This window comes from Ovis aries, chromosome 22, assembly GCF_016772045.2.
Source record: "Ovis aries strain OAR_USU_Benz2616 breed Rambouillet chromosome 22, ARS-UI_Ramb_v3.0, whole genome shotgun sequence".
NCBI classification, from domain to species: Eukaryota; Metazoa; Chordata; class Mammalia; order Artiodactyla; family Bovidae; genus Ovis; species Ovis aries.
In genome coordinates, this window is record NC_056075.1 from 27058258 (window position 1) to 27075279 (window position 17022).

The 17022-nt window shown below is 41.6% G+C and overlaps 1 protein-coding gene across 5 annotated transcripts in view; it reads right to left on the reverse strand.

The window, feature by feature from the left end:
• SORCS1 (sortilin related VPS10 domain containing receptor 1) overlaps positions 1–17022 on the reverse strand; it is a 580387-nt gene that overhangs the window by 103470 nt on the left and 459895 nt on the right. For all 5 annotated transcript variants that reach the window (XM_042238470.2, XM_042238466.2, XM_042238468.2 and 2 more), the window contains exons 10-14: positions 12828–12974; positions 4993–5095; positions 4652–4728; positions 2219–2310; positions 839–946 (exon numbers count right to left, since the gene is read on the reverse strand). In XM_042238470.2, coding sequence (XP_042094404.1) covers positions 839–946; positions 2219–2310; positions 4652–4728; positions 4993–5095; positions 12828–12974 — 527 coding nt within the window. The remainder of the gene's footprint in view (positions 1–838; positions 947–2218; positions 2311–4651; positions 4729–4992; positions 5096–12827; positions 12975–17022) is intronic.

Below are 17022 nucleotides of genomic sequence, written 5' to 3' on the forward strand. Positions count from 1 at the left end.
ATAAATTATAATAAATGGTTAACCCACTGGGCAAAAGTGTAACTGTTAGGCATATTAATTTTTGTTGCTCTTTTCTACTGTTAAAAAAGGAGAAAAAATATCAGAAAATGTAACAACTATTCACTTTGATTTAAAAATTTTCACTGTCGACGGGATCAACTGCTTTAAAATCTTCCCTCTCTGTTTTCCACTTCTGTTTTTCCAGGAGAAGAAAAAATCAGAGTTTCATATTTCAAATTCAAAGCTCATGTTTTGAAACCCACAGGCAGGCAAGCCATTAATCAAGCCTTTCACAAATTAATGATCATCACTTTCCAGACAAGAACGAGCGCAAATGTAATTTCACAAGAACAGACTGTTCTCGTGGTTCCCCTAATATGCCTCACAATTGGGTTAGGTAAAGAGCCAGGGAAAAATAACATCCTTTGTGGGGTTGTGATCAAGCTCTGTGTTCTGTCTTAAAGTGAAATCATTCTTATATGCCTGTGATTGTCTGTATATCAAGCGTGTTTATAATTAAAGTTTTAAATTAATAGCTTTAACTTCTATTGAAAAAAAAAATCCCGTCTAATTTCCCTAAGCTCATTCCGTATAGGAAGAAATAAGCTGTACCACGTTGCTGCCAGTCCACAGTACAGGTCTCCTAATAGCTAGCAAAGAGCCAAGGAAATGGATGCCTGCATTGTTCTTTCTTCTTTGCTAGGGAATCATGAAGTAAGATGCACTGCCTTTGCTAGCAACTTTAAAACTGAAAGCAGCAAGGCGAACAGGCTCAGCTAAAAACCACACGTTTCTGGATTTCTATGAAGACCAGAAGACAACACGGTTTTCCACTTACGTCATGATGAGAGTCTCTTCCCCAGGTTCACCCAGAACCCCATCCACAAAAAGGGGAATAGATGTGAAACTGTATTTGCTCCAAGATCTCCCTTCATCAAAACTCAACCTGATGACAGAAAAAAATAACAGTCATAGGCTCTCAAAAGAAAATCCTTTCAAAGAAAAGATACTACCAACCAGGACAGAATATATTTTAGAAGTACCTGGGGCATTGTCAAAGTGAGCCTTTGATATGAATAAGTGTTCTTAATTACATCAGAAGGTGGATATACAGCTAGCCAAGTGATTTGGGGCCCAGATGTATTATAACATCAGTGGAGAGCTGTATGAAATGGGAATGGTAAGTCGCTGATAGAATTTTTTTTAATTTGGATATCTTATTAGGTCTTAGATCTCAATGTGACCCTCTCTAAAACCCTGCAGTCATCTAGCAGCAAGGCTTGCAGGTGATTCTGAGAACAGTCACCTTCTGAGACCACTGTGATGGACTTGAATCAGCCACCTCCATGTGATCAAACCCTTAGTGGTATCCTTCGTACATTGTTACAAATCCTGGCTGACCCACTGAGCGACGGGGTGCAGAACAGGCTCTTGAAAGTAAGAGAGGACTCTGCATCTCTGATGGTCATACAGGATGTTGTTTCCTTTCCTCTGCCTTTCTCTGGGATGCCTTCCCTCAGGCTAAGCCTCTGGTTCTCTTATTTCTGCAGCTTTCCCTTTGGTCCACCAAAGAAACCAACCCTGGAGGGAAAATCAAGCCTCTCACTTTGAATGAACCCGCCTGTGGAGAGAGCCATTTTCAAAAACACAGATAAAGGAATCTATTGAAAACCCCTCTGGAAGTTAGGCCTTGCATGTTCATCTATAGAAGACCGACAGGGAGAGTTTCAGAAAACCACCCTCTCCTGCCCGCAAAAATGAGGCCAAATGGGATCAGAGCAGAAGTGACACGCACTGCTGATCTCTGTGCAGAATGAACACAGTGAATGCAAACATTAAACTTCAGGAGACAATATTTGGGATAGGTGGCTGTGAGAAATTAAGCTATTCAGAGATTATCCTTGACAACCATCCTACCCATGACTGTACTGGAAGAGTGCGGCGCTGGAGGTACTGATGGGGGAGAGGGGAGCTGTCACATTCCAAAACCATATATAATTCCTCTCTAAAGGGCAGAAGTAAGCTCCTTTCTCTTTCTCACTCTCTCTCTCTCCTTTCCTCTTGCTTCTTATAATAAAGCAAAGGTATAAGTTATACTCCAGGAGACCATGATAATTTACTCCAAGCACAGTTATCGTCTGTCAGCTTGACTTAGACTGGTCTTAGCTGTGTGCAACCAGGCCTGGGTACAGGATTTAGGGGCAACAGGTGCCTTTACCAGAGATGTCGAATTGGGAGAGATGTGTGCTTCATGGCAACCAGGACTCCACCTTGATCCAGATACAAAACACTGTGTTCTTCTTCAAAGATCTGGAAGAGGAAAAGCACATACACAGCCCCCCACCCCGCCACACACACACCCAGGGTTCAGAGAATTAGTCTTCATTTGAGGAAAAATAATCTCTCCATGAGCCCCCATGATAGAACTGCTGCTGCTGCTGCTGCTGCTAAGTCGCTTCAGTCGTGTCCGATTCTGTGCAACCCCATAGACTCCAGTATTCTTGCCTGGAGAATCCCAGGGATGGGGGAGCCTGGTAGGCATGATAGAACTGGGTCTCCCCAAATCTGTGGAGAGACACAGTTATGAACAATGCTTCCCCAGGTGGGTGACATGTACCACTGGAGTTCCATAAAATGATTTTAGGTGCTCCACAAGAGAAATTTAAATAATGATGAAGAGTTATGTATTCATATTTCTATTTCTGTCATTTTGTGGTGAGCTCTATTGGGTTCCATTTATGATTATGTTGACATTTGTGCAACGGTTACACTGGGTCACATCTTTAGATCAGAGAAACCTTGGAGACACTCTATTCCAATACTCTCATTTTCACAGATGAGAAAACGAAGGTTTAGAAAGAAGTGGTGACTTGCCTAGGACCAGGTAGACGATAATGGATGATGCCAGGACGGGGCGAAAGACAGTGTCCTTTCCACATGCAATTACTTCAAAGTTTCCAAGTGTTACAGGGGACAGATGTTCCTGTTCAACTCACGGATTCTCTAGTGAGTCATAGAGTAATTCTGATCAAAACGAGATCATACCTTTGGGTACATTGTCATCGAGTCTCTTTCTGTATGTGGAGGGAGGAATCTGAGGTCAAATGCAGACTGGCTGGAGACAATTTCTAAGACCTCCCCATACAAGATGCATCTTTTTTTCTCACAGTCACTCTGTTAGTATAGTCTTGTCTGTGATTACACTATAGACATAATTGTTGCCACTCTGTCTACTTCTTACATTCAAGATGTACCCCAGGACTATAGGAGAGACTTATTTGCTTTGTTTGAGATGTTAGAAGGAAAAAAATGTGACCCTGGCCTCTAACTATTGTCCATAGGAAGCTTAATAATGCCTGTTCTTATATATATCCATGGAGAAGGAAATGGCAACCCACTTGAGCATTCTTATCTGGCAAATTCCATGGACAGAGGAGCCTGGAGGGCTACAGTCTATGGGATTGCAAAGAACTGGCCATGACTGAGTGACTGAGTGCATATATCTCCAAGATCAAAACCCCTGGAATTTCTTAAGCAAGTTTCTTTCCTGCCCCACTCTTCTCAAAATATGTGAATCACAGTGCAGATCTATGAAGCTAGGAGATGGTAACTAGACCGTAACATGGGCATCTCTGTCTAAAATTTAAAGCGCAGTATTCTCACTGCTATGTGATTACCTGTGCATTAGATTTCAATTTATGGTGCTAGTTATTGTATGATAATTAAATGTCAGTGGCTTATTAAAGCATATTTATTGAAGTGTAACAACCAAGCATTAGGCACCTATTTTGTTAGGACTGCTAAACCTCATTAAGCGCCTGTTTTATAAGCTAGGAGTATCTAATTTTCATTCAGAAGAAAGGGGAAGCATTTAAGCTAAACACACTGGCTGAAAGTGATTCCGTTTCTACTCTCCCTAACATATGCGCCCTGATGCTTATTACTCTGTCTTCTGCACATGAGCTTTAAACATCTCAGAGCACCACCTGGGTAATGGCTTTTTCTGAATCACTGCATTCTCCTCTATTCTGACTTCAAGGCAAGAGGAATTTACAGAAGTAACCCGGCATTAGATAGATAATCTCCCTTCCAGGCTTCATGTTCCCTACATAATAAACTCTCTAGATTTCCAGCTTTCTTTTAAGGGGAAAATTCAGTCATATCTAATTTGGTTTCATTGTTACTTTTAAACTTTCTTACATATAGGCTGTGATAAAGTGTCAATTTTTTAGGACTTTCCTAGTGGCTCAGACGGTAAAGAATCCTCTTACAATACAGGAGACCCAGGTTTGATCCCTGGGTCAGGAAGATCCCCTGGAGAAAGGCATGGCAAGCCACTCTAGTATTCTTGGCTACAGTATCTCATGGACAGAGGAGCCTGGCGGACTACAGTCTATAGAGTTGCACAGAGTCAGACATGATGAAAGTGACTAGGCATGCATGCAAAGGCTCACTCATCACGCAAAGAAATCAAATTTCATAAATATTTGTTGAACTCAGAACTTCCGTAAGCCATGCATAAAACAAAAAAGGAAATAAACACATTGAGAAGCTTTAGGATTTATGTGTGACTAAGTTCCCAGAACTGAAACAATCTGGACAGTTTTTAACACATTTAAACACCAGTAACTTAACCAGGATACTTTCTTACCTGCCTCCAAGTGTTTCCCGCATCTGAAGAGACAAACATGCTGATGTCACTGTCTGACAACTCAGAACCTATATTACCTGGAGAGAGCACATCACCATTAGTGAAGAGAACTTTCTGCAAAAGCTAACGATGGTCTGTGCTGGCAGTGTGCACTGCCCGAGGTGGATTTCCACTGCAAACACTATCTGAGCAGGGGTTTTCAGCATACTTGCTTCAGGATCGGTGGCTTAGGTGCCTTTCAAAAATATTTTTAGCTTGCTCATTAAGTTCCAAGCACAGCTACTGGGCTTCTTAAAATAAATACAATTTATAGCAGTGAGCAAACCAGGCAAGCTGCTTACCTGAAGCCACTATGATGCTGGGGGCTGTGTCTCTGCTGGCGATGATCCCTGATGTGTAGGGATTCTCAGAGACCTTAAGGTGAAGATGTAGGGAGCAATAGGGCTGAGAAGAGGAGAAATGAGGATCATGAAAGTACACCATTTAAACGGTTGTTTAAAGCTCAGATTCAGAGCTCCTATCCGTTCATTCAACCATCCCACCCATCCATCCCCCCACTTTTCATTCCACAGATATCTGGTGCCCACTAAGTATAAGACAGCTGCCAAACTGTTGAAGGAGAGAGCATTTTCATTTCAAGTCTAGTCTACTGATATAACTGCCATTTGGCCATTCGACAAACATTTTAATACTTTATCTGTAAAACACATGGTGTAGTTTTATGAAAGACTTACCACTGACTAAAGTTTGGTCTCTGCCACTAAGGAGTAACAATTTAAGATCTTTCTATTGATTACCATGAAGGAATATATTTTAACAGCCATGAGATAAGTACAGACAAAATATGAAATTCTAGGGGTTAGGAGCCTACATTTAACTTCGGTTAAGGGGAAATTTCAAGGAGAAAATGGTGTCTGAGGCAAAGGTGGGTAGGATTTGAATTGCAGATGAGATGCTCAGAGGATAAAGGACATTTCAGGCAACAAAGAAAAGGAGCAGAAGAGTGGAGCTGTAATACAACAGGTAGTTGGGTAAGACCAATGAGGAGAAATGGGGTTTGAGACTGGACAGAAAGCGCAGCCAGGCTAGGGGTGCTCTGAAGAAGTCACTTAGTCATATGAAGCCTTGGTCTCAGTTCTGTAGAAGAAGCTGTATGACACGTGGAACTGTCCTTACATCTGCCAGATAACTGACATAGTTCTGTGTAAGGATATTATCAGATTCAGTGTAATTCAACATAGAAGTTCTTGTAGATGAAACACACAAGAGACAACAATTTAAATGAAAATTTAAGGGACTTGTTTGTGAATACAAAACTTGATCAAGTTTTCAGATGAAGACATCAACAGTTTTCAAAAAAAAAAAAACAGGATAATAAATCTCACACAAATTTCATTTAAAAGCGGTCTTGTACTGAATCATCGACAAGTTTGTGACTGAACCCACGTCACTTTTCATCTCTCAGGAAGATTATTTTCTAATCTTATCGACTTGAGTTTTGAAATCACCAGTGCACCTCTGTTATTACTTTCATTCTGCTCTGTTAAGTCTCAGCCAGCAGATATTCGGAGAGCGACAGAGATGCAGCGATTACATTTAGATGGGATAGAGTAAATGACAAACTGAAAATGAAACTCAGAAGTAAAAGCAGCTGAAACACTGGTGAAATGACAGGATGGGTCACAGTAGGGTATTTCCATCACTGCCGACACAGGGAGTAAACTCCCAAGCAATGATTACCATAACAAATGGTTGGCTTTGCATGACAATTTCATGTACAACTTTCAAAAATGGAACTTGTACTCTGCAATGTTCCATAAGGGTAAAGAAGACCACCCCTGAAAGAAAAAAAACAGTCAGACCCCAAAACCTGGCTGCCTTTTGTCCAAGAGGAAGATTAGCGAGGGTACTGCATCCTACAGAGGCCCCAGGGAAGTGTTGACCAACTCTCAGGCAGATGCTGAGACAGGATAACCAGAGGTGTCAAACCATGTTTCCATAAAAATGTGCCTGACAACTGCAACCTATCAGATCTTGCTGTCTCTGATTTACCACAGCTTATTTTACCACGCACAATCCTGGATCATGTCATCGAGTATGCAGAGTTTTATCGCCCTAAGAGATACACTCGACAAATAAAGAGAAAACATCAAGTATTACTTTACATCTTCTGTAAAACCTCACATAGAATCTAAAAAAGACAATCAATAAATACTTAAACTTTAGGGCATGAAAGACCTTACTTTACTGTTCTACTCAGAACAATGCTAGAAGCACATGGGCTTAGGTATTGTTATGAACCACATTACCAGAATAACGTGAGAATCTCCACGGTATTCAAAGAAACGATTACTACTATACTTAGACACAGGGGCTTAGTGGATGGCCTTTTGTACCAACAGAGCAGGATAGCCCTGTCCAAGAGAGCACCCGGGTGGCAATCTTAAGTCAGCCACTGGTCACATGCTTCATCACCCCGCAGTCCGGAAGACTGTGAAACTAAGTCGTCACCTGGCCCAAGGATTATGTATGAGAGGGCACTTGCCGTTACATGAGAAAGAGAGCATTTTCAGCTGGTCATTTCAGCACTGCTCTGTTGCTATGGCTTTCAGAGGCCTGATAAAAATTAATTTGGGAAGAAAGGACATCAGTTCATGCAGTAGCAGCAACATTACAAACGCTCTCTTTCGTGTACTTTTTTTTTTTTTTTCCCTCACTTGCACATTTGTAGAACTGGATTGCCCCCAACTGGTACAAGGGAAATATTCTATGGTTTTTTTGTTTTTGTTTTTTTTTTCCCTTTCTTCCATTTTTTTCTAGAAAGTTACATGGTCCACCTTGCAGAAAAACGATATTAAGTGATTCATCTTCACTTTTTAAACTTAAACATTTACACTTGAACAATTTGGGATATTTATTAAGATGAGGTCACCAAAGATTGATAGAGAGGTTGTTATACTGTCTCTCAAACCACTGCAAACTCCTGGAAAACATGGAACAATGCCTTCCAGTTCTTAGGCACATTTTGCTCAGGCAGGAAGCACTTTGTCCATTTCTGCCCTCCTGCCTTCTTTTCCCTCATTAGGGAACATATACTGAGTATCTTTCCAGTTCAGTGGCTCAGTCATGTCCAACTTGCGACCCCATGGACTGCAGCATGAGTTATCTCTAATTTAGTATGAGTTAAAACACAGCTTATCTCAAAGACCTTTATCTATTTCCCTTCACTTCTCATATTAAAAATCTACAAAACTGTACACTGAAATCACCATGATTTAGGAGCTGACCTACAAGAACGGAGGGACCAACACATGTGTTTGGAAGCTGCCTGTGGTTCTGACTCACACATAGGTATAGGGCATAGAGTATCACCAGCTGGTCAATACAAGGAGCAACTAGATCCTTAGTCATCAATCTTTCTGGGGTCAAGCACAGATTTTGAAATTCTGATGCAAACTGAGGACTCTTTCCCAAAAAAAGTGCACAAAGGAAGCACACACAAAGGTTTGCATTCAAATCAAGGGAGTTCACATGCTCTTGAAGTATACCGTGGACCTCTAGACCCCAATCACCTTTCTTTGGCCCTGTTCTTGTATTTCTTATTTTAACCAACAAAATCCTTTGGCCACTGCAAGTGTTCAGTGAATGCCTGTTCAAGTCAATTGATCTGCGAATGAATTGCTGTCTTCCTGGCACTGTGGGTGACCGGCAGAGAAGGGTTAAGTGATCCAAGACATCCTACACACACAAGACATCCTACACACACAAGACATCCTACACACGCACTTGTACAGTTTCTGATCTTGAGTTGGAGCGTGGGATCCATTGAAGTTTTTGTAAGGAGTCGGGGACAAAGAAGAGGGTGGCCCTCAGCCAGCTGGCTGGGTGTAAGGCATTCAGCACTGCTCAGATTCAGCAGAATATGGAAAGCTGCAACCCGTGCAGAGGAGCAGGAAGCAGGGTCGAGCCTCCCGGCTGCAGCTTAGCTCCAGGAGGAAGCCGCTAACTGAACCCATCAAGAAGGCATGGTTTCTCTCCATGAAACACTAGGCTTTCCCTTGGGGCCCAAGGATTTGTCACAGGCTCAGCTCACATTTTGCCTCTAGGGAGCCCAATCCTGAGGTTCTGCAGTCAGGTAGACCATGACCTATAACACCCCATCCAACTGTACAATGTGGTCTTCAGGGGAAGGAAATCCCAGCTGAGCCCTCCAGGCAATCAGTCTGAAAGTCCTAAAAATACAGCCCAGATTACCCTGGATGTCTTATTTCTATATAATATATTTTACCAGGAACATTCCATTTGGGGCTGCAATTCTGAACTTGTTCCACATTTGCAACAACTCTGCTGGGGGGAAAAAAAGACAAATCTCTTTTCTAATCACTAGACTGTGTTTCCAGTGACACTGTCACTTTCCAAGTATTCACAATCTAAAATCTCTGTTTATCTCCTCTCTGCTACCAGCTCCCAAACCTAAGGAAGTTTTTAACAGTCTGGGTCTCCTGAAGCTCAAAGATCTTTCTTACTCTGTGCCTTGGCAGAGTTGTATGAGTTTTTTTGCTGTTTCTTCTTCATTTTTTTCATTTTCTTCTCCTCATTCTACTGCCTGTTTTCTAGAGCTCAGATTTAAATTACATTAAATAATGAGATTAAAGAGGGAGGAAGGCCAAAAGACTCTTGGGTACCATATATCTATATCTCCTTCACTGATTTTTCCTCAGTCTTAATGAGCCTAGTGATTCTGTTAACTGTGGGGTCAACTGGTGCACATGAACTTCAGAAGGTGGCTATTATAACACATTTTCCAGTGTGACTATCAATGGCAAGGAAAGCCTTCCCCTAAAGTCCAAATATGAAACTCAAACATCTGTCGATGGCATGTCTGACTGAAACAAAGACAACACCCTCCCCAACACAAGCATTAAGCACCCACCATGTGTCAAGTATGGCTCTTGAGCTAACTCTTTGGAGTGACCAAAAAGAGTGCCATGGTCCCTATGCTTGTGGAGCTCACAGTGAGTGGGAGGAGATATACTAGCAAGTCAACAGATGCATGTGCTGATTTCAGAGTGAGAAAGATCCTGAATTAAAAAAAAAAAAAAAGACAACACTGGACCAAGTGCAGTTTCAGAGGATGCTCAAGGAAGCTCCTGAGATGAAGGTTCTCAAACAAGGGTCTGAATGCCAAGAAAAAAGTCATACCAGAAGAAGGGCATTTTAGGAGATAAAATATAATGGCAGATGCAGAGCCTAAAACATAAGAGTGAGGTGAGCCAATGGTATGGAAAGGCGCGATCGCTGCCCTCACCATGGCCAGTGGGTAAGGAGAGAGAGTCCAGAGACCAGGCAGGAGAAATGGACAGGGGCCAGACCATGTGGAATCTTGCAGGCAACAGTCAAATATCTGAATTTCATTCCATCTGAATTAGAAAGTCATTAGAAGGTTAAGTAAAAGGAGGGACATGGTCTGAATTTTTAAAGTTCAAGTTGACACCTATAGGTAAAATTTTAGAAAAGAACAATCTAATCTCTCATGAAAGAAAGCAAATCGGAGGTTGTCTAGGGCCAAGGGTGTGGGTACTGACTGTGAAGAGGCACAGAGCAATTTTTTAGAGTGATTAAAATGTTGTATCTTGACTGCGGTAGCCATTACACGGGTCTATACATTTGTCAAGATTTATCACTAAACTCTTTAAATGCTTTTATGTATGCATATTTAAACGCAATGAAGTTAGATTTAAGGGGGAAAAAAAGGTGGCATTGGCTGCTATGGTGAGATGAAGTTGCCAGGTAGAGACAGGAGGAGCAGCTGTCACTGTAGGGAAAGGGAGGAATGATGATGCTTGTATTAGGATGGTCTCAGCGGAGATGGGGATGTAAGCTGATACAGCACTTATAACTCGGAGGCACAGCAGTTAGACTTCCTAACTCTGGGCTGGGGGCGGAGCAAGGAATGTCTCACTAAGTGCTTTGTGTAAGAGGCATTTCTAATGGTCCATTTATGATGCCAGAGCACCCAGGAAAGCCTCTTTAGGTGACACAGTTGACTCTTTCTCACGGGCATGCAGTCATCAACATGCATGATGGGATGGACGACGGCATTAAGCCCCTGGGACATCTCCTGCATCTTTGGCTTCAACTTGGAACAGCTGAATGAGGAAGGCGGGCATGTTTTTAAAATGCTATTTGCCTTATAAATAGCCAGTGGGAATTTGCTGTATGACTCAGGGAACTCACACTGGTGCTCTGTAATAATCTAGAGGGGTGGGAATGGGCGGGAGGTATGAGGAAAATTCAAGTGGGAGAGGACATAATGTACACCTATGGTTAATTCATCTTGATGCATGACAGGAATCAAACCAATACTGTAAACCAATCATCAATCAATTAAAAATAAATAAATATTTTTAAATGCTATATGCCTTGAATAGAGTAGGCATTCAATACATAACTGCTGCATTCACTTACTCTGTAACTGGATTTGTGTACTGAGTAACAACTGGCTTTTTCCCCCCCGCAAGTTGCCACTAATAGGGATATAAGCTGAGCGGGAGGCAGAATGTCAGACTGCTTCCCCTGATGCATGATGACAGCTGTGATATCCTCTGCAGCTAATAAGGGCAAGCTATGGCTGTTGACTCATTGGAAAAGACTCTGATGCTGGGAGGGATTGGGGGCAGGAGGAGAAGTGGACGACAGAGGATGAGATGGCTGGATGGCATTACGGACTCGATGGATGTGAGTCTGAGTGAACTCTGGGAGTTGGTGATGGACAGGGAGGCCTGGCGTGCTGCGATTCATGGGGTCGCAAAGAGTCGGACACGACTGAGTGACTGAACTGAACTGAACTGATGGCTGTGGCATCTTCTCCATTGGGAGGGTGACCTGCCTACAGCTATAGGAGACGAACCTGCAAAGTGACCGCTCAGACTTCATGGGACAGAAGGAAGCATGCTCAGTGTGCATAACATTAAATAAAGCTGGGATTGTTTGGTGGGTGTGAATAACTGGTATATATCACGCCCTTCTTACTAAAACTAAGAGGTCTCTTCTCTAGCTTTACAGACTGCTCTCTCCCTTTTACGAATTTAAATGAAACTTTGGATTTGTTTTTTAGAAATTAGCATTTAATGATATATTATTTTTACAATTAACCCCTGGCTCCCCTCCTTCATTCACTCAGTATCAAACTCATGTGTCAAGTAAAGGGCAAGTATCATAAATACTAAGAAAAGTAGGATGTGACCTTATAATCATTCACTCATTAATCTATTCTCTCTCAAGTAGACAGCAAACTCCTTGAAGGCAAGACACATTTGTGATTCTCCTCTTGGACACCATCATATAATCAAATAGAAAAATAATTTGATCTAATCTACTTACTGCCCCAATGCTAGACAAGTTTTTACAAGACATATTTCAAAGTCTGGGTCAAAAAATTTGTTTTTAAGCATCAGATAGTAAATATCTCATTGATGGAACACACAGTTTCCCATGGCTACTCAACTCTGCCACTATAAAGCAAAAGCACCCATAGACAATGTACAGGTAGTTAAGCATGACTGTGTTCCAATAAAATTTTATTTAGAAAATAAGCAGTAGGCTAGATTTGCCCCACAGACCATAGTTTATCAATACCAGCTTTATATAATGACATACATGAATGGAACATATTATAAAGAGTTCCGATTCAGGATTTAAATCAGTGATCCTTATCTTTGTTTGAGGCATAAATTTCTCTGAAAATATGAATAAGCATATCCACTGGAAAATATACTTACACAATTCTGCATTCAGTCCATCAACTTTACAGCTGAATTTGTCTGTCGTTAGATCCTTAACAGGTTATTCATGGGAAAGTAAGCGTATCTTTTCCCACCACAAATGGAAACTATCATAGTTTCCCTTACGCTACAATATGTGGTCCTTATCAGAAATTGGACAGCAACTGAACATCCTTGGAAATAAGCAAGAACCTTACTTATGTTTTCTTATGGCTTTGGTCCATCACAAGCAGCAAAGCTGTGACTCTTACCTATATCCGCCTTCACACCCTTCCCCATCCGCTCCTGTTCATCAGTTGAGCAAGAAGCCCTGGGGTCATGTGCCTCTGCTTTTTTACCTCCATCTCCAGTCCTCAGTACGTGGGGCATTTCACCCCCATATGAAGACTCACCAGCAAGCAGTGCACAGGGTCCCCTCTTAGGTCTGTGTCTGGAGCCTGCAGCAAACGCCAGTCTCTGCCTTTGTTGTATGTGATGAAAGTCTTCACTTGGTTGTCAATCTTCTTGTTAGCCAAGAACATTCCCTTTATCCCTGCTACCTGGGAAAAATTGACATGGCTGAAAAATACCTCAATTTGAGAAGAAATGTAATTATTTTCCTTAAAAAAGAAACCAGACTATCAAACTTAACTGTGATCACTTGTCTTAAAGGAATGAGAGTGAGGGTTGTGCTTATGCATGACTCCCCGGGCTGTGAGAGACAATGTAACGGCCCCATGACCCCTATGCCAAGGCGAGCCCAGTGCAAGTTTGACAGTCTTATCTCCTCTAAGGTAGGTTGACAGTAGCTTACAGCTGCCTAGAGATAAACTGATGCTGTTGGCTCTGTGCTTGGCAAATGATAAACAAATAGGGGGTACAATACTTTGGCCACCTGATACGAAGCACTGGCTCACTGGAAAAGACCCTGATGCTTGGAAAGATTGAAGGCAAAAGGAGAAGAGGGTGGCAAAGGATGAGATGGTTAGAAAGCATCACCAACTCAATGGACATGAATTTGAGCACACTCCAGGAAATAGTGGAGAACAGAGGAGCCTGGCATGCTATAGTCCATGGGGTCGCCAAGAGTCAGACAAGACTTAGTGACTTAACAGCGACAACTTTTATTTTATTTTAGGCAAGCACTGATAGTCTTAAATACTTTATCTTCTTCAATTATTGCAAAAGTCCTTTTGGGTAAATATCATTTACTCTGTTTCACAATTGAGGAAACTGAGGCTCATTCAGGTAAAGTGAGTTGCCCAGGATCATAACACCTAATGTCATATAAATGGTAAGAGGCAGACCAAGGATTTTAACCCAGAGCTCTGTGGTTTCACAGCCCCTGCCCTTAATGATGAAATCACTGCACTATTTATAGCCTTGGGCAATGAAAAGAGATCAGTGCAAACTCTGGATCCAATGACTATCACTATTTTTTTTCTGTAAAATATCTATTAAACTACCAAAATACATTAAGCAAATGCAAACAGCTTTTAAACATAAAGAAGTAGTGGTTTTCCTAAATTGTCAAACAATTCCTCCTCAATTTCTATAATACTATTAATCCTACCATAAACAGCCCTTATTATTTATTTGACTCTACAGACATGATTACTTTTTCTTTTTTATATCTTAGGAAAAATGCAATGATAAAGAAGTTGCCAAAACTGTGCAGGAAGAAATCATTAATTGTGTGTCATATTTTTCACGTGTTTTAGAATTCAACATATTTATGCATAATTGAGTCTACTTTAAATTATAACAATCCAGGAAAACTTGGTAGTGAGAAAAGGGTCTGAAATGTGTTGACAGGTGCATTCTAACAGTCTGCAAAGGTTATCTCATTTAATCCTCACGAAAGCCAAGGAGATATAGCCTCATCTAAGGATGAGGGAATAGAAACTTAGATTAAGTGGCTTTCTGGAGCACAAGCAGAGACTAAATGAATAAGCTAGAAAGAATACCTGAACCCATTTAACTTAACTCAGGTCCTTTATATTATAATACGAAAAAATTTAAGCAGAAGGATGAAACCATGGTTTCAGTTCTTGCCATGTACAAAACACTAAACCCAGTCCTTTTTAGGTAAAACCTCCAATATTTGCTATAAACCTGTACAGCACCTATCATCCTGATTCTACAGATGAGGAAACTGAGGCATAAATGAAATCTAATTGCTGAGGATAACAAAGACTTGGGGTTCACACCCAAATCTGTTAGACTTCCAACATTCTTTCAGCAAATACGGCTCTGACTGTCAATTCAAAGAGGCTGGGCTTCGATCAATAGAACACGCACGTTTTGCCTTTGCTTTTGACACAGTCAAACCTCATTAGTTCGTACCTGCTGTTTTGGCATCTGGGATAATTTAGAGTTGAGCCAACTTTGCACTCTTTTGCAACAACAAGTTTGTTAAGCAAATAAATGGTATAAATGAGTTGCTGGGGGGAATACTTTGAACTACTTAGGAAAACAAGCTTCATTTGGGGCCTGTAACAGTAGCCAGAATACTTTTTTACACACTGTGGATCCTCCACAAATGTGGAAGACGTAAATTTCCAGAAATACTCTACCTCTTAACAATGGCATGTTAATTGCAAACAACGTTTATTTATTCACTACACTGGCTCCATAAGGATTACAAACCAGGGAAGCCCATGTTGGTCTTGCATATGTTCGAGAGGCTGCTACATATTTAAATGACACTATACGGACAATTCTTTAAAGCTTTGATTTCATAAATCAGAATTTTCCCACAGTTGTACCCATCTTCCCTCCATAGCAGTACCAAACATGGACAATGCAACACTGTAGTTTATAGGACATAGAGAAGGAAAAAAAACATTACCCATTCCAGTAGTTCCCTTGCCACTTCCCGCCCCATTCCTCTTTTGGCCCAGGTGTCAGAGCAGGGCTACACGTGTTTAGAAGCTGGTGCATTTGATTTGCAGAAGCGGGTGACTTTATTGGCCCCCAATTGTCTGGCTTTATCAAATGCCTCTAGAGCTTTGTAATTCATCTCTGGCAACCTGGCCTTCAGGCTTATCTTGAGGAGTACAAACTTAGCAAAGCCAGGGGGATGTATCACAATAAAGGATAGAGCTGAAGAAGGTCTGCTTATTTTCCTCTTGTGGCCAAGGCACTTAATCCAGGAAAATCCCATTTGGAGTGTATTTTTATCCTATTTCTCTGTTTATTTAGGCTTCTTTGGCTTGGTCTGCAAAGATGGGCACCCTTGCCTGCTGTTAGGTTTTTGTGCCACTCATGGTTCCTTTTCCCTGAGCCTGAGAAGCCCACCTGCCTGTCACAGTGCAGGCTTGTTATGAGGTCTCATTATGTTTCTAGAACTTCTACCCTCTTACTGTGGACTCTGGATACTAAGGGAGCAGTATTAATACCAAAAACGTGGAATATGTGTATATGTGTGTGTGTATGTACGTACATATATGCATATATGTATTAATGTGTGTGTGTGTGTGTGTGTGTGTGTGTCTAAGGTCTAGGTTTCTGCTGAGGATGAGGGTACACATTTTTGTTTCCAGACAACTCCCTCTGCATCCGCATCATGAGCCCATCTGTGCACTGGGGTGGGCTGTGGTGTGATGACAGGGCAGGTTGCGGGGTGGAGGGTGGAGTAGTATTCCCACTGGGAGCATGCCTTCACATAAACACAGAGGTCAGGAAGATATGCTTGTGGAGATGGCATATCCCACTGCTGGCAGTCTGCCTCGCTTCAGGGAAGAGCTGCTATTACCTCTTCTGCCTGTCTCAATTCTGCACAAAGATGCTGAGTATGTTGAGAAGCCACTTTTATTTCTTTGTCATATGGGGGAATATGATACCAAAAGTTTCAAAGTTAATTAGTAATTATTTCTTATTCTCTAACATCCTACAAGCCAAAAATACCACATTGATTAGATTTTTCAACATAAAGTGTCAGAGTTCAAACCTCAAGACAACACAAAGCCCTGACCTCAGGATATCAGCCTCAACGTGCCACCATTACTTCTCTTGTCTTCCTTTCTTTGATCATGAAGGCTACCCCCACTTCCTGGGACAGCATCCCAATGCTGACCTCTCCCTACCCATCCTTCAAGACCCAGCTCAGTAAGTCTTTACCAGAAGCCAGAACCTCTTTTTTGATCCTGACTGTCCCCATCTCTTCTTCTCTGTCCTTCAATATGTCTCTCACACAGATGCTATCTACATCTCGGCTCTCAACAACCATGTAAGCTTCTCAAGGGCAACGGTCTTCCTGGAAATGTGTCTGGTACTCCTCAAACTTCTTACCACATGTGAATTCTTCCTAGATTCTCCTGTCATCTCTCACATCATCATGTCTCACTCGGGTATAACTTCTGGATTATCATTCAATCCACCATATTCTCTCATTGAAATTAATAATTGAAAGTCACTTTATACAAGAAGTGCTACTTTTGTTTTTAGTGAACTAGGTAGTAAGAATTCTTCATTAGAAGAGAGAACAAATTCACAGTGCCCCAAATGGATTAAATACTTAAGAAATGTCAGACATGACATGAAAGGCTTTTTGCAAGCAAGTGCACATCCATCTCCCCATGCAGTGTAAGTGGTAGACTCATTGCA